Source organism: Trichechus manatus, unplaced genomic scaffold, assembly GCF_000243295.1.
Source record: "Trichechus manatus latirostris isolate Lorelei unplaced genomic scaffold, TriManLat1.0 scaffold00011, whole genome shotgun sequence".
Lineage (NCBI taxonomy): Eukaryota > Metazoa > Chordata > Mammalia > Sirenia > Trichechidae > Trichechus > Trichechus manatus.
In genome coordinates this window covers 31,791,152-31,810,133 of record NW_004443947.1, presented here as the reverse complement: position 1 = coordinate 31,810,133, position 18,982 = coordinate 31,791,152, and the positions used below count along the sequence as shown (strand labels likewise).

Here is an 18,982-nt window from a genome sequence, read left to right as displayed (position 1 = left end):
CCTCAACCTCTCATAAGCCACCACCCTGCCTGATGCAGTCTCATCTGGATATCATACAATTAGAGCTGCATTTGTTGTAAAGAACTGTAGATGGTTTGGACCAGTGGAGCTGAGCATCATTGTCTTTAGGGGATCACTAAAGCCCAGTGTGAGTTTAATAATTACATAAAAATGCTAATAGCAACTACTTTTATTGGGCTTATAACATTTGCTAGAACTTTATATGTATGGGGTCTCTAAACCTTTCATTAAACTAGCATGCTGGGTATTATTATATTCATTTTGCTGGAGGGGGGTGGTGAAATTCAGAGATGTTAAAGAGAGGTTTAGTGTCTTACCCAAGGTTACGCAGCTAGCAGGTGCTAGAGCAAGAATACGAATCTAAGGACTTTCTGGCTCCCAATTTCACCTGCTTTTGATAATTGCATGTTGCCTCTCTATTTCTTTTTTTTTTTTTAAAACCAAGTTCATAGATGGGTAGATGAAAGAAGTGGAAGACAATAGTATACTGGAACCCCACTGAGCCTGTGTAGCAGGGTGGCCCACAAATATCCTTATAGTTAGTATTAGGTGGGGAATTTTCGATTACATATTAAATAGTGAGGTGGATTCATGACTCATTGCCAAAGAGTGCATGTCGAAGGGTGGATGTTAACCTGGAAAAAGAGGGAAGGGCAGTGTTGGCAGTTCAGGGCACAATATGAGACATGCCTCTAACAAACTTGGAAATATTGGAAATAAGGTTGGTCTCTGAGTGTTAAACGAAGAACAGAGGTGAAGAAGCAATAGAGGGGTTTGACGATGGCCCAGTGCCAATCATGATGACCTACATGTAATTGCAATGATTTAGGACAGGCATGTGGTTGTAATTTAGTAGGTAGAACCCTAATCTAATGCATCATTCCTGTTCTGAGAACTATCTTATACACATGGGGGCATTGAGTCCTGAGTATAAAAAGGGCAGTTTGGGGAGCCGGAATTTGGCAATTGTTAATCTAGCATCAACTGAGGGATAGGCTCACCATATCTGGGTGAACACCAACTTTCTAGTTGTTATAAAGAGGGTTTCTGTGTGGTGAGGTAAGGATGGTTCCTTAGACCTCTCTCTGGCTGGAAGAAATTTCCCACAAGACTCTTCACCTCCCTTTCCTCCAGTTCCAGATATGTCAGAAGCAAACTTTGGTTGGCTTCTCAGGAATCTGGATAGTGGCAAGGGATTGCTTTCATGGAGAACACGAACATTGGTATTATTAGAATGGAAAGCCCCATTGTAAATTAAAAATAACTCAGCAATTTGATTTACCTATGTTGATCTTTTGCGGTTTGATTGTCATGAATCCGTTCTCTTGAATCTGTTCTGGCTGAGAGCTAGACCCTGGTCTGTCATTCAGTATTTTGATGCCACTGTGGGTGGTATATTGAGAAAGAGTTATCCAGGAGATGACACCAAGGCTGCTCATAGCCCCATTTTCTGTTTGTTAAGACTCAAATGCCATTTCTGAGGCCTCTCTCCTAGGCCCTCTTATGATCTTCGGTTTACCAAGGCTTTGTGTACTGTTGAACCATGCCTAACTGGATAACATTTAACAGAGTTTTTCTTGGATGCTCCAAACACAAGAGTATGAGAAGTGACCTAACATTGGCTGTGTAGGAAAGATTTAAATTACATAATGAAAGCATAGTGTGGTTGAGGGGGCCTTACTGGCAGTAGCAACAGAGACCATAAAATATCTAGGACTAGACCTAACAAGAAATTTGTGAGTTCTATATATTAAAAAAAAAAAGAACTCTAAAACTTTACTGAAAGGTATAAAGGAATACTTCCATAAGAGGAGAGACATACCATGTTTATAAAATATTGTAAAAATGTCAATTCTCCTCATATTAATCTATAAACCCAATGCAATTCCAGTAAAAATCCAAGAGGATTTTTATCAGCCTCAACAAGCTGATTCTAAAGTTCCTATGGAAGAGAAAATGGGCAGGAAAGGTAAAGAAAACCTTCAAAAGAACAAAAAGGACTTTCTCTACCAGATGCAGAAATATAATAATAAGTCATAATAATGAAAACTGTGTGATATTGGTGCAGAAATGGACAAACAGAGCAGTGGAATAGTAAACTGAGGCTAGAAACAGATCTATGTACATATGGGAATTTAGTTTATGAGAAAGATAGCATTTCAAAACAGTGGAGAAAGAATGCCTATTTAATAAATGGTGTTGGAATAATTGCTATCTAATTAAAAAGAAATAGAGTTAAACTACCACTAAATACTTTACAGAAAGCTAAACTCCACATGGATTAAGAAGATACATGAGAGGCCTGTACTGTTATTAAAAATGACCAATAAATATATGCAAAGGTGCTCAAATTCACTAGGAATTAGTGGAGTGCAAATTAAAAATGACAAGGAGGTATCATTACAAAAAAAAATTTCATGAAAATAACAAAGCTGTTTGATATCTTGGGTTGGCACAGATGAAGAGAAACAAGCACTATCATGGAGAGTGTAAATTATGGAAGCTTCTTTGGGAGGGAGTTGGGCAATATCTGTCAACATATTAAAAAAAAGTGTGTGTCCTTTGATAAAGCAGTTCTACTTCTGGAATATATCCTGAGGAAATGCACAAAGATTTATGTCCAAGAATGCTCATTGTGACAGTTTGTAATAGTGAAAATCTGGATAAGCCTACAGGCCCATCAGGAGAATCTAGCATCAAGTGAAGGATAGAGTCACTACATCTGGGGCAGCAGCAAGGACTGTGAAATGATAATGCATCCATACCAGGGAATTTTACATGGCAGGCATAAAGTTTGGAAACATAGATATGTCCTTTGGTCATATATTGAATATAATACTAATAAACCACTTATTGTGTATTCCTCCATGTTTCCAAATTTGGTGGTACATAGAGTGTTAAAAAGGATGAGGTAGTGACTCTAAGCCAGGATGGAAGTGAAAAACACATATTGTATTGCATAATCCTATTTATATAAAAATGTGTCTATGGACACAAATGTATGTACACTCAAGGAAAGCAGACTAGCAGGATGTACACTAAATTGTTTATCTGTAATGACTAACTCAAGATAGGACGATGGGATTTGGAGGAGAAGGCAAAGCAGGGATGGGGTAGAGAGCATTCTCATTTTTTTCTCTCTTGCTCTGCATTTTTTTTTCCTTGCTTGTTTTCATGTATTACTCATGTACTTAAAAAATGTTCCAGAGTTTTATTGTCCATAAGCATACTGCCAGTTAACATTGTGACATGTCTACCAAAATTAAAAGGTCTTCAGGGTGGAATGTGTAGAATTGATTTTACAGACCCGAGGAAATTTCTTCAAGGGCTGCCTTGGGAGGTGAGGATTCAGGGAGAGGTCAAGAGAGCTTGATTTCTAGCCTCTGTGCCACTTTGCCAGAACAGTGCCACAATTTTTTTTTTTTTAAATCTGTTTGTTAAGGTGCTATGTAAGATTTAGTTAAAAACGAACTGGGGAGGTAGGACTGCTGTTAAAAACAATGCTTCGAAGCCCATTAACCCAGAATAAAGATGGTGCTGGCCCCTACTTTGCTCTGAGCATTCCTGGGGGACTGGGTTCATTTCTTGGCCTTCCATCTCAAAATGGAAATCCCTGGACTGGAATGCACTCAGACATGAGCACTCTGGATGACATAGAACTGGAAACTAGAGAGGATGGTTGAGGACACCAGGCTTGAGGAGGGAGCAAGAGAGCTGATGTCAATTATTTAAAGGGCTGTCTGGTGAGTAGATTGCTTTGTGTGGCACTAGTTGTGTTGTTGTGCACCGTCGAGTTGATTCTGACTCGTAACGACCCTATATAATAGAGTAGAACTGCCTCATAGGGTTTCCTAGGCTGTAATCTTTATAGCAGCAGATAGCCAGGTGTGGCACTAGGGTCAGGATTAAAATCACAGGTAAATGGAGGTTTCAGGGTCATTCAAAGATGAAATGTGCTACATTGTGGGGTAGCGTGTTCCCCATCACTGGAGGTATACAAGCAGAGACTACTTGCCATGATGTTTGTGGCAGGGATTCCAACAACAGATGGGAGGTTGACTAAAGAAGCTGCAAGGTTCATTCTTTCCACAAATATTGATTGACCTTCTATGACGTAGGCAGTGTGCTGAGCACTAGAAATATGCAGGTTATTGAGAGAGACAAGGTCCTCATCATCAATAAAAAAGAAAACGACAAAAAACAAATACGTGAACTTTTAACTTTCAGATATTGCTCTGAGGACAACAGAACATGGCAGTGATAGGCTGTCTGGAAGGCGAGACATTTTCAGATAGGGAGTCAAGGAAGTACTCTCTGAAGAGATACCTGAGCTGAAACCAGAACTCTGAGAAGGTGCAATTCATGCAAAGCCCTTTCTGTGCAGTGGGAACAGAAGACGGCAAGAGCATTAGGGAGTTGTTGGAGGATCTGAAGAGAGACAATTCTTAGATCTGATTTAGGGTTTAATATGATCCCCTTGGCTGCTCTGGGAAGTGGTAGAGGACATGAGGAGTGGAGGCAGGGAGTCCAGTTAGGAGGTTGCTTCAGTCAAGTAGGAGAAAGATGATGTTGGTTGTAACTGGAGTTGACAGCAGTCAAGATGGAAAAAAGTGGATAGATTTAAGTTTTATGTTCTATGATTCAATAAAAATACCTGCTTAATTCAGTCAATTCCTCCCACAAGTAGGTTGGCATTGTGAAGCGACTGCTTCCTGTCCAATGTGTTAATATATATGGGTGGACACAAGACGCTTTTAATCTCCTTAGGTGGTAGCTGATTCTTATCTCTTGAGGTCTCATTTGCAAATACCCAAAGGTATGAATGGCCAAGGACTTCTTGTGATACAAGTTTTGACAGCATTGCACAAATTATACTGTGCCCCTTGCTAGCCAAACCACAGTGCAGAAGGCTAGGACGTCCTCACAAGGCACTGAGGTCACTTCAATCCTCAAACCCTTGGCTCTGCCACCTCTCTTCATCCCCACTTGCTCCCATATTCAACAGATGGATCAGGCCAAGAGCAGGGGCTCTGGGAGTCAGGCAGCCTGGCCTGCCATTTGTTGGCTGGAAAAGCTTGAGTGAATCAAGCCTCTCTGAGTCTCAGTTTCCTCATCTATAAAATGGGATGGTTGTATTATATGAAATAATCCCCATAATTCACTGGCTGTGATCCAGGCATTTGGAAAAGTGCTAAATAAATGACAGACACCGCCCTACTACCTCACCTTCACTTCACAGCAGAGCTTTTTGAAAGATTTATCTTTACACTGTCTTTGCTTTCATTTGTCTTTTGCTTTCTCTATGCCCCGGAAATTGCATAATTTCAAATGCTTCCCTCCCCCTCATTCCAGCCCACATTGCACAACTCATTGGATGCTATGCTCTTTTCTTACTTCTCTCCTCTTTTGGCACTGTTGACCACACACCAGTGTTTTGAAGCCTCCTCATCCTTTGTCGTTGTTCTCTCCTGAGTTCCTTCATCCTCCTCTGACAGATTCTTCTTAGTCTCCTCCCACAATCTCTTTTCCTCTTTTCCACCACACTTTTTCCTGTCTTGAGTTTGCTTATACAAATCCCTGGCCTTATCTCTTCACGGTCTGATGACTGCTAGATAAAGATCTCCAGCCTTAAGCCCTCTGGTGAGCTCCAGCATTGTGTAAGCTATTACCCAATAGACATCTGAACTTGATGTCCCAGTGTCAGCTCTTTATCTATGTGCCCAAAACAAGACAGATCTCCTCCTTCAAAACCTTCTCCTCCCTCATGTTTCCTATGCTGGTGAGTGGTATTACCTCACACCCAGTTGCCCAAGCAAAGAACCTGAGAATCATCCCAAATATGTTTCTTCAATTTTCAAATTACCCCCACATTCGAGTTCTATATAATTGATAACTAATATATTTTCTCTTCTTCCCATTTCTAATACCTTTGCTCTGGTTCATGCTCATATAATATTAAGCCATTTAACAAATATTTATTGAGTGTCTGCTTATGCTCCAGGAGTTTCTGGATGGTGCAAATGGTCAATGCACTTGACTGCTAAATGAAAGGTTGGTGGTTCAAGTCCACCCAGAGATGCCTCGGAAGAAAAGCCTGGCAATCTACCTTTGAAAAAGCAGCTCCCTGAAAACTCTATGGAGCACAGCTCTACTCTGACACACATGGGGTCACCATGAGTTGGAATTGACTCAGTGGCAACTGGCATGTGCCAGGCTCTTTGGATACAACCATGATTAAAATGTGTACAATCCTTGGCCTCATTGAATTTTACATTCTAGTGCAGATAAAAGTAATACATAAATAAATACAGTAAATAAATTTAAAATTGTGGTAGGAACGGTAAAGCAAATATATAGTGAGGTAAGATAGAAAAAAATGAGGGTCAAAGAGACCTCTTAAGGTGATGACATCTAAACACAGAAGCAAGCAAGATGGAGTACTCCTCTTACAGGGGACGAGTAAGTTCAAGGCCTGAAATGGGAAGGAGCTAGTGGATTTGAGGAACCAAGGAGGACTAGTGTGTATGGAGCATGGTGAACAAGTGAGAGAGAGACTCGAGGAGAGAAGTCAGCGGGAGTCACGTCAAGAATGGTCTGGTAGGCCTGCATAAGTGGAAAAACATACCGTGCTCATGGAAAGGTAGACTTAACATTGTGAAAATGTCAGTTCTACCCAAAGTGATCTACAGATACAGTGCAATCCCGATCCAAATCCCACTGGCATTTTTTAATGAGATGGAGAAACAAATCACCAACTTCATGTGGAAAGGGAAGAGGCCCTGAATAAGTAAAACATCACTCAAGAGAAGAACAAAGTGGGAAGCCTCACACTACCTGATTTTAGAACCTATTATACCGCCACGGTAGTCAAAACAGCCTGGTACTGGTACAACAACAGATACATAGACCAATGGAACAGAACTGAGAATCCAGACATAAATTCATCCACCTATGAGGAGCTGATATTTGACAAAGGCCCAAAGTTCGTTAATTGAGGAAAAGACAGTCTATCTAACAGATGGTGCTGGCATAACTGGATATCCATCTGCAAAAAACTGAAACAAGACCCATACCTCACACCACGCACAAAAACTAACTCAAAATGGATCAAAGACTTAAATATAAAATTGAAAACGATAAAGATCATGGAAGAAAAAACAGGGACAACCCTAGGAGCCCTAATACATGGCATAAACACAATATGAACCATAAGTAACAATGCACAAACACCAGAAAAGAAACTAGATAACTGGGAGCTCCTAAAAATCAAACACTTATGCTCATCAAAAGACGTCACCAAAAGAATCAAAAGACAACCTACAGACTGGGAAAAAATTTTTGGCTGCGACAAATACCATCAGCGTCTAATCTTTAAAATCTACAAGATACTGCAAAACCACCACAACAAAAAGACAAATAACTCAATTAAAAAATGGGCAAAGGGTATGAAGAGGCACTTTGTCAAAGAAGATATTCAGGTGGCTAACAGACACGTGAAGAAATGCTCATGATCATTAGCCATTAGAGAAATGCAGATCAAAACTATAATGAGATATCATCTCACCCCAGCAAGGCTAGCATTAATCCAAAAACACAAAATAATAAACGCTGGACAGGTTGTGGAGAGACTGGAACACTTATACACTGTTGGCAGGAATGTAAAATGGTACAACCACTTTGGAAATCGATTTGGCACTTCCTTAAAAAGCTAGAAATAGAAATACCATATGATCTGGCTCTCCTGCTCCTTGGAATATATCCTAGAGAAATAAGAGCTGTCACACGAATAGATATATGCCCACCCATGTTCATTGCAGCACTGTTCACAATAGCAAAAAGATGTAAACAACACAGGTGCCCATCAACGGATGAATGGATAAACAAATTATGGTTTATCCACACAACGGAATACTACGATTTCACGATGAAGCCGTGAAACATAACATGAAGGAAGCTGGAGGTCATTATGCTGAGTGAATTTAGTCAGTCACAGAAAGACAAATATTGTATAAGACTACTATTATAAGAACTCAAGAAAAGGTTTAAACACAGAAGAAAACATTTTTTGATGAGTATGAGGGTGGGGAGGGATGGTGAGGGTCATTTACTAACTAGATAGTAGATAAGAATTATCTTAGGTGAAGGGAAGGACAGCACACACTATAGGGGAAGTCAGCACAACTGAACTAAACCAAAGCTAAGAAGTTTCCTGAATACAATCAAACACTTTGAGGGACAGAGTAGCAGTGATAGGGGTCTGGGGACCATGCTTTCAGGGTACGTCTAGGTCAATTGGCATAACAAAGCTTATTAAGAAAATGTTCTGCATCCTACTTTGGTGAGTGGCGTCTGGGGTCTTAAAAGCTTGCAAGCGGCCATCTAAGATGCATCAATTGGTCCTAACCACCTGGAGTAAAGGAGAATGAAGAACACCAAAGACACAAGGAAAGTAGTAGCCCAAGAGATAGAAAGGGCCACATAAACCAGAAACTGCAGCCTGAGACCAGAAGAACTAGATGGTGCCCAGCTACCACCAATGACTGCCCTGACAGGGAACACAACAGAGAGCCCCAGATGGAGCAGGAGAAAGGCGAGGTGCAGAACTTCAATTCTAGTAAGAAGACCAGACTTATTGGTCTGACTGAGACTGGAGGAACCCCGGAAATCATGGCCCCTGGATTCTCTATCAGCCCAGAAATCAAAGATTTCCAAGGCCAACTGTTCACACAGGGATTGGACTGGACTGTGGGACATAAAGTGATACTTGTGAGGAGTGTGTCTCTTAGCTCAAATGATACAAGAAACTAAACAGGCAGCTTCTGTCCGGAGGTGAGATGGGAAAGCAGAGGGTTCGGAGCTGGTTGAATGGACATGGGGAATCAGGGGTGGAAAAGAGGAGTGTGCTGTCACAGTATGGGAAGAGTAATTAGGGTCACATAACAATGTATGTATAAATTTTTGTATGGGAAAGATAATAATAAAAAAAAAAGAATGGTCTGGTAGAGAACTAGATGGTGCCTGGCTACCACCAATGACCACCCTGACAGGGAACACAACAGAGAGTCCCTGATGGAGCAGGAGAAAAGTAAGGTGCAGAACTCAAATTCTAGTAAAAAGACCAGACTTAATGGTTTGACTGAGACTGGAGGGACCCCGGAAGACATGGCCCCTGGATTCTCTGTTAGCCCAAAACTAAAACCATTCCCAAGGCCAACTCTTCAAAGATTAGACTGGACTATGGGACATAAAATGATACTTGAGAAGAGTGTGCTTCTTAGCTCAAGTAGATACATGAGACTAAATGGGCAGCTTCAGTCTGGAAACGAGACGAAACGGCAGAGAGGGTCAGGAGCTGGTTGAATGGACACGGGAAATCCGGGATGTGAAAGGAAGAGTGTGCTGTCACAGTATAGAGAGAGCAACTAGGGTTATATAACAATGTGTATATAAATTTTTGTATGAGAAACTAACTTGAATTGTAAACTTTCACTTAAAGCACAATTAAAAAAAAAAAAAAAAAAGTATGGTCTAGTAGGCCCTGTAAGGGAGTTTGGATTTTATTCCAAGCACATTGGGATCCATTGGAAGGCTTTAACATGGTGAGTACCATGATCAGACTTTTCAAAATCATTCAAAATCACATAAAAGCACTTTCCTGGTGCCTGGCACAGAGTACGTGTTCAGTAAATGTTCACTAACATTATTGGTTACTATTATTCTCTGTGCTCCCGAAGTACCCTGTGCATACCTCTAGGATCTATCATCACACTGTTGCGTTATCTTTGCTGTCCTTCTCCACCTTCTCCAACCGACTATGACCAAACCAAACCCATTGCCACTGAGTCGATTCCAACTCATAGTGACCCTATAGGACAGAATAGAACTCCCCATAGGGTTTCCAAGGAATGGCTGGTGGATTCGAACTGTCGACCTTTTGGTTAGCAGCTGTGCTCTTAACCGCTGTGCCATTGTGGAGACCTACTATTCACCAATGTCTGGTTCTGGTTTACTTTTGGGAACACGGGAGAATTATACTTTTAGTTAGGCAGGGCCATCTGACTTGCTTTGGCTAGTGAAACGTGAGCGTGTGCCACTTCTGGTGGTAAGCATTCACTTGCCAATGTTCAACCCTTTCATACATTCTTCCCTTGCGTGGCAAATGGAAAGCACATGCTGATATGGAAATGCAATGCTGAGCCACCACATGGAGGACAGTAGCCCTGGAGAGTCCTCCAGATTTGAGCAGAGTTTAGATGAGTGAGAAATAAATCTTCACTGTTTTAAGACACTGAGATTTTGGAGATGTTTGTTACTGCAGCAAAGCCTAATCTAATATGACTAAAACAGACCTCTGTCCTAGAACCTAGTGTCATATACAGCACATATAAACCTGTTGCTGTCAAGTCGATTTTGACTTCTAGTGACCCTGTAGCACATATAGGATCTTAATAAATGGAGTGGAAAGAATAAATGATTAAATAAGAAACAGTAAAAAAACAACAAACAGAAGGGGATTTCCTTGTGTGTGTGTATTGGAGGCCTTAGCTGTCTAGTTCAGCAGTTAATAATCCTTTACCTTTCTATAGCATTCCGAAAGGACGTTCACACCAATTACTCTGTGAGATCCTACCCACCGTTCTTAGAAGCCAGGTGCCTAGGGGAAATGGAATCTCAGAGGGGCTAACTAGTGGCAGAGCTAGAACTCGAACCCTGGCCTCATGACCCCTGGTTCAGGGCTGTGTCCATTGCTCCTTAATGTCTACATATATGACCACAGTTGTGGAGTATAGTAGGATTGGCTGTCCCCAATCACCGGGATCCTGGCCACAGTGTGCCTGTCTCTGTGGCAGGCGAGCTCCACTCTTGGCAAGAGAGGCTCAAGCACATGTTCCGATAATGGAAATACTGTGATTCATGCCCACAGGATGCCAACATACACACTTCTGCTCTCTCTTCCATGTGTTCATAAATTTCAGCTATATACTTGCCCCCACACATGTGCCACACTCATATGTACATCCGAACACATGTACAGACATACACATACATACTGCTTCACATTTAAATACTCTTATTCACGTATATTCATATAAACACACATTCACATGCAGAAGCAAATACATAATTTGCTGACTCAAATGCTGATACATACTTAAATATGTTCTGAAACATTCACAAATACCCACGTACACGTACATAAACAAAAATAATATGCTCCACGCGCATGCACACTAAAGTACTTTCCCGTATTCTTACATGCATTCATATAGATACATAGGCACCACACTTATACATATCCACATGTACATATCTAAACACAGAAATGCACATGCTTATATCCGTACCTATGCATGGGCATACACGTTTCATTTTGAAGTTACATGGCTACATCTACTCAAACTAGAATACACACATGCTAGTTTGAGTAGATGTACACATGCCTATCTGCACATTTGTACTTGCATAGACACATAATCCCACAATACACACATCTACCTACATACTACACAGACACACAGAATGCTGCAGTGCACAGTGTTACGCACATTCCTAAGCACATGCGTGCAGGCAAGCTGATGGTTCGCTCTAAGGTCCAGCTCCAGATCTTCCTTTTGTAGACTGCCAGAGGGGCTGCTCTGGACCTGGGCCCTTTTCCCTCTTCTACCTTGTTCGTTACTTTTCTGACTTCTCTTGCGGCATAAACTCAAAGAGAGTCCCAGGAAAGGTCAGATGAAGGACAGGCAGTCTTAGCCCTCCCTTCGTTGGGAATGGATGGAGACCCCTGTTGCTTTGCTGGCTGCCTGTCTCTGCTCTCAGGTCTGTTAGCTACAGTGAATAAAGCCGGGCCCTGGGAGGCAGACAGTCAGGCCTGGGGATGCGGCTGTTTATAGAGCTGCTATGTACTCCCACTGCTCCTGGAGAACAAACACAGCCCAGAAGGCTCTGGCTCCCGGACTGTGTCTATATTACCATGGACCCAGGGTGCACCACCAGCTCTTTGTGTGGTTGGAGAGGCAGAGCCCTGGGCTGGAAGTCTGGGGACATGGGCTGGCTCTGCCACTAATTAGCCGTGAAGCCATGGGTAATTGCCGTCTTCTCTCTGGCTGCCAGTTTCCACGTCTGTTTGATGAGGTTCCCTTTTAGCTCTGATTACCTATGATCCCAAAAAAAAAAAAAAACAAACAAACAAGCAAACCCTAGCAAGGACTGGGTAATCACAAACATTCAGGAATTATTTATATTTGACTCAGGAGGAGAACCTGGGCTTTGAGGTGAGACAGATCTGAGTTCAAATCTCACCTCTGCTACTTACTAGCTTTGTGTCCTTAGGCAAGTAACCTAACCTTTCTGATCCTCAGTTTCCTCATCTGTAAAATGTGGATAATATTTCTTCATGGGGGTTATTGTGAGATCTAAATAAGATGATATATAAAGAAGTGCTTGGAACACTGCCTGGCACACAGTAACATTTAATGTGTGGTTGTTGTTCTTGTTGTTAATACAAATTCAATCTCGCTCTCTCGGTACATTCTGTGTGTCAAGGAAAGAGACTTGGATGGGAAAGTGGTCCCGAGTGTTTGGTTGGTGGGATCTAAGGGAGAAAGAAGCTGAAGGGAGGAAAACCCTTGGCCACTGCAAGGAGTATTGGACCTGGGTACCTGTCCTGGCACCACCCATCCATGCCATGTGACCTTGCTCAAGGGACTTTTCCATTTTAGGAACAGATTCCCTCTCTGTAACAGAAAGGACTGGGTTAGAAATATCTTGAAGTTTCTTCTAGTGCTTATGTTTTAATTTTTTTTAAATCATCTGCAAAGTAAATAAAATATTTAGATAATTAAGAGACCAATGGAAGAAATCACACTATGGAATGTGCAAGCCAGAAAATGAAAACTCCAGCCCCACTTCGGATTGACTTTCATAAATAAGGAGAAATCTGTGTCAAATGGTGTTATGGGGAGCCCTGGTGGCGCTGTGGTTGACTGCCGAAAGGTTAGCAGTTTGAATCCACCAGCCGACCCTTGGAAACCCTATGAGGCAGTTCTACTCTGGCCTCAATGACAACAGGTTTTTTTTTTTTGGTTTGGTGTTACGGATTACACTGTGTTCCCCAAAATGTGTGCTGAAATCTTAATCCTATACCTGAGGGAGTAATCCTGTTTGTAAATGGGATTTCATTATGTTAATTATATCATACCTGAGTAGGGTGAGTTCTAAATCTAATTACTTTTGAGTTATAAAAAGAGCAGATTAGACACAGAAATATGCACACAAAGGGGGAAGACAGACGCCATGTGAGAATCACCTACAAGCCAAGGAACCAGTGGCCAGGACTGTCTACAAGGAAGCAGTCAACACAGCCAAGACCCCAGTTTGGACATTTAGCCTCTGGAACTGTGAGAAAATAAATTTCTGTTCTTTAAAGCCACCCACTTGTGATATTTCCATTACAACAGCATTAGCAAACTAAGACACCGTGGACCACTCCCAAGGAAGCACGTCGTTGCTGATCTTTCCTTTCCTGTCTGAAGATTATTTATCTCCACTCCAGGGGGCCAGCTCCTCTGGGCTCCCTTTGTAGGTTAACTCTATTACCAATATTTACTCTTTTCCTCTGGTATGTGATGAGCCTGGTATGATATGGACTGGATTTCCACTTCTGATAACATGTAGGTTGTTGTTAAACGTGCTCTATGGCTCCTGGGTCCCAGGTTTCTCAAGTCTACTCTCTTTGATGTTATGGCAGTGTGGTGCACAACAAGCGCTTGTCTCTGGGTTATGAGAATTGGGCTCTAATCCCTGCTCAGTCACTGACTAGCTCTGTGAGGCAATGTCTCCAAATCTCAGTTTTCTTGGCTGTAAAATGGGGAACACATTGTCAGCCATGCCCACTTTATGGAGTGGTTGTAAGGACCAAGTGTTTGGCAAAGGAATCATGTGAGAGAGTGAATGTGAAAATGTACTGAAAATTATAAGTGACATTTAATAATAACTGGCAATCATTGCATGTATACTTTGTCAGGCACTGTGCTGAGCAATTTCCATGCTCAGGGCACGAGGTAGATGCTATTAGTATTCCCATTTTACAGATGAGGAGACAAACAGTTGCCTAAGGTCACAGGGCTAAGCCTCAAATTTTGTCTTGGCACTGAAGACTGTAACCTGATTATTCTCCTATACTGTCTCTGTAGAAAGCAGTGTGCAGCTTGAATGAAGGCTAGATAGGTAGGTAGGAGACACAGGGGTAGGAAAGGAGCTGAATAAATCTCAAAGAAGTCCAGGGATTGCTCAAGATCACGGAGGTAATCAGCACTTTCCTGCACACACGATACAGAATAAACTAATTAGGTCAATATGTTAATCATTACTGGGATTTTATAGATGAGGAGACTGAGGCTTAAAGACGTGAAGCAAATCAGCTCTTCATAGATAGTGTGTGAGCCTGGGTGTGTCACTCCAGAGCCTGGGCTGTTAACCAGCTTGCAGTACAAGGGCATGCTGTTGTTCTTTTAGGATCAAGGAAATACATCTCTGTGTGGTCATTATAGGGAAACAAATTGAGGGAGAGCAGATATGTGCCCCTGTCCTCAGTAACCAGGTCCTTCCTATGACCAGGTGGTACCTGACTTGATCTGAGAAATATTTGTGATTAAGGAAGAAGACCTGATCTGTCAACACTCAGTGGACGAAGACGATAAATAATACAAATGTCAATGTGTTTCTTATTTGGGAGGGAGAAGAAGAAAAGCAGAGGCATTCATCAGGAACTCTTATAAGACATCCATTCAAAGTGCAGAAAACTTGGCTCTTAGAGCTGGACAGACCATGAGAAGCAGCCAGGCTTGTTCCTAGTCAGCAAGTTGGATCATCTCCATTTGGAGATAACAGGCTTGTTGGTTTTAGGGAGTTTGATCAATTGTCCTTTGGATCTGGGCAGGGTCTTCTTGATCATTATCAGACAGGCCTCTTTGAAAAAGGATAGATTTTGGCCCATCTGCTTCATGACCTAGACAGCAGTGGTTTTGCCAGTCTGGGATTAAAAAGTTGAATCTAATCCCCATAAATGTTTAGGACCAAATACTGGTTTGAATTGACAAACAATATTTAGGATATGGTTTATTTATTTAAAAAAAATTATTGAGTACCTGTTATTGAATCACTGTGCTAGCTGCTGGGTGATTTTCCTATGATAACCACAGAAAATGAGACAAGATCCCTGCTCTCAAAGAATTTACATTATAGTGAGAGGAGGGACAAATAAACAGACTTACAGTGGTTAGTGTAAATGCTAAGTGTAAGAACTGTAAAATGTGTCATGAGAATGCACAGAAGGGGCTCATCCCAACAGTGTGTCAAGCACACACATGAACTCACGCACACGTGCATGTGATAGTGTGCGAAGGCTTCCTATGTAGGTAATTCTAAGCAGAGTCTTGGAGAACGGGAGTTGGAAAGGTAAAGGAAGCTGAGGTGGGTGTTCTGGGCATAGGTCCAGCAGCATCAACAGAAGCGTGTAAATCAGAGACAGAGAGCACCACCTGTGTGGAGAACGGTAAGCAAATACTCATAACTATAACATGAGGTGCAAGAGGGGAGAGATGAAGCACGGTAGAACCACAAGCAGCCTTCTAAGCTTTGCAAAGGAATTGGGGCTTAATGCCGAAGGTGAGAAGCCATGGGAAGGCTTTAAAGCACAGGAGTAGCACACTTGGATTTGTATCTTAGAAAGACTTGTTGTTGTTGTGTGCCACTGAGTCAACTCCAACTCACAGTGACCCCATGTGACAGAGTAGAACTTCCCCATAGGGTTTTCTAGGCCGTAATCTTTATGGGAGCAGACCACCAGGTCTTTTCTCCTTCAGAGCCTACTGTATGAGAAAGGATGGATTGGAGGGGGGCAAGATGGAAGTCAACAAGCACCCTTTGCAAAAATCTGAGCAAACCACAATGGAAGCCTAAACTAGACTGAGGGCAGGGACATGTCCAGAAATACCAGCTGTTTTAGGGGACTTTAAGATAGTAAAATCTATAGGACTTGGTGACTGACTGGCTGCTTTTTCTCGCTCTGCTCATAAAGAGATCACTTTGAGTTACATTTCCCTGATCATTTTTGCATAAGCTAGATCACTCCCTTCACATGAGTACAATTAATTAATTGTTTTTAAGGGTTGAGAAAAGCTTTAAAGTACCATTACATTTATTTATAGTTGTCATTAGCTGTCATCGAGTCAGACCCAACTCATGGTGAACCCATGTATAAGAATAAAACAATTGTGATTCACAGGGGTTTTTTTGGCTGATTTTTTGGAAGTAGACTGCCAGGTCTTTCTTCCTAATCTGTCTTAATCTGGAAGCTCCACTGAAACCTGTTCAGTATCATAGCAACTTGTAAGCATCCATTGACAGACAAGTGGTGGCTGTGCTAAGGTGCATTGGTTGGAGATCGAACCTGGGTCTCCCGCATGGAAGGTGAGAATTTTATCACTGAACCACCCCTGCCCTCTATTTATATTAATGGAATATTCACTCCTCACAGAAATTTGAAAAATATAAAAAATAATTAGTCATAAGTCTATGATCCAGAGATAATTACAATGAACATTTTGGCATTTTTCCTTCTAGTATTTTTTTCTGGTATAATTGGTTTATTTAAAACTTTTTATTATGGAAGAGTTTAAATATATACATATAAAAGTAGAGACAAGAGTACAATCATCACCAATATACTCATTTCAACTTCTTCAACCATCTGTCTTCTGCCATTTCTGCAGCTGAATTTTAAACCAAGAGCAAGTCTTCACATTTTGTTTAAATCTAAAAATTTAGCCTGTTGATATCATTTTGTTTTTGTAATCCTGGGTGTTTGACATGTCCTAGCCCTCCTAGCTCTCTGTCCTCCTTGGCCATTTTTCAGATATTATGTCTCTTCATTCAAAACATTGATTGAACAGAACAGTAAGAAAGTCAGAGTCTCATGGTATACCACCAGGGACCTGAAAATGCACCAGATTCCTCATCTCCTTGGGGAAGACCAATGCAGAGGATAAATATTTCAGGGAGAGAGATATTCCCAGCAGGAAGTAGCAGCTTGTGCTTTAATTCACTTACCATGGTTGTCTCAGCAATGGAACCAAAGCTGTTGATGAAAATGTTGCAGCTCACATTCACCGGGGGACCTGCCAATCAAGAGAGAGATTCCTGTTCAGCCCACTGGCCCTGAAGAAGCCCATTGGATAGGACCCATTCCTGGGAACACAGACTTCAGGGATGGATCCACCTTGGTGGAGGAGCCCCTTGCTTGCCCTCCACCCTACCCTAAAGCACCTGGGATTCCTAGGCAACATTTAACATCACTCTGCCAGACTCCTTGGTCCCCAAGTGAGCACCAGGTACAGAACACCAGAGTCTGAGCCGAGATGTACTTTCATTAACACAGGATGATTCATCATCCTGCCATATGGTTGAAATCCCTTCCCCAAGCCCCACGGCTGCCTTCTAATTTGTGGCTGAAATGTATTTATGGCTACAAACATTTGGAGGCCACCTTGGGAATTGCAAGGAACAGCAAGTTCCTTGCCTTGAACTTATGAACCAAGAATGATTGCCTGAAAGGGCGTTGATGGGAATTACCAGCTGAAAAATCCAGGGGGAACCTGAAGGGAAGTCCACATGTCTTTGTTAAATATTTCCCAGCCAAGCTTTTTGAATCCTTCTGCAAAGGATAAGAAAGAAGTGGAGGCATATTCCCAGCTTTGGAAACTCATGCCAGAGGGATTGCTATCTAGTTGTAGTCCAATCTCTTCATTTTATGCTATTAAGTAATTATAGCAGCCACCATTTATTGAGCATTATGAGATTTGGCACTGTGCTCAGAGTGTTACTAACATTATCTCATGAAAAGTTATGGTTATTACCTCCATTTTACAGATGAGGACACAGAGACTCAGGTAAGTTGTTCGTCCAAGGCTACACAGGTAGTAAATGGTTGAGCCAGAGTTTCAGTTCAGATTTCTCTAATTCTAGAGCTGGTGGTCTTAATGGCTATACTTGTAGGGTTGAGGATTAGAGATAGGAAAGGGCATGTTCAGGGTCACACAGACAATGGCACTGGGCCTCATGTGAGCTGACAAGAGGGCTGGCATAAAATAACCAGCAAGACCATGGGTAAGTGTGATAAAAGCAGTAGGAGTGCAGATAAAAGAGATGTTCTGGAGAGAAGCAATTTGGGGCGGCCTCATAAAGGTGATAAACTTGAGCTGACCTTGAAGGTGGGTTGTTGTTGTTAGCTGCCATTGAGTCAGTCCCTGACTCATAGCAAAGCCAGGCACGATGGAATGAAATGGAATGAATGCCTAGTCCTGTGCCATTCCCATGATCGGTTGCAGATTGAACCATTGTGATTCACAGAATTTTCTGTGGCTGATTTTCAAAAGTAGATCACCAGGCCTTTCTAGTCTGGAAGTTCCACTGAAACCTGTTCAGCATCACAGCAACACGCAAGCCTCCACTGACAGATGGGTGGTGACTGGGTATGAAATGCATTGACCAGGAATTGAACCTGGGTCTCCTATTTGCAAGGCAAGAATTCTACCTCTGAACCATAGGACTTGGATAATAGGTCATAATCCTTCCCATGAAATTGTAATTTGCAGTTTGCAAATTTTATCCGGTCTGCTTTCTTATTGATCCCATGAGGTACTGAGGTACTCTACTTATAGATGGAGCACTGAGAGTTTTTTTTTTTTTATTGTACTTCAGGTGAAGGTTTACAGAATAAATAGTTTCTCATGAAACCGTAGTACACATATTGTTTTACGACATTGGTTAACAACCCCACAACATGTCAACCCTTTCCCTTCTTGACCTTTTTTTTTTGGTGAAAATATACATGGCCAAAGATACACCATTTCAAAAATTTCTACATGCACAGTTCAGTGACATCGACTACGCTCTTCCAATT

At 41.8% G+C, this 18,982-nt stretch overlaps 1 protein-coding gene across 3 annotated transcripts in view; it reads right to left on the bottom strand.

Annotated features, from left to right (window-relative positions):
- Nucleotides 1–18,982, bottom strand: part of GLRA1 (glycine receptor alpha 1) — a 105,708-nt gene that overhangs the window by 30,245 nt on the left and 56,481 nt on the right. For all 3 annotated transcript variants that reach the window (XM_004371287.1, XM_004371286.1, XM_004371288.1), the window contains one exon: nt 17,131–17,198. In XM_004371287.1, coding sequence (XP_004371344.1) covers nt 17,131–17,198 — 68 coding nt within the window. The remainder of the gene's footprint in view (nt 1–17,130; nt 17,199–18,982) is intronic.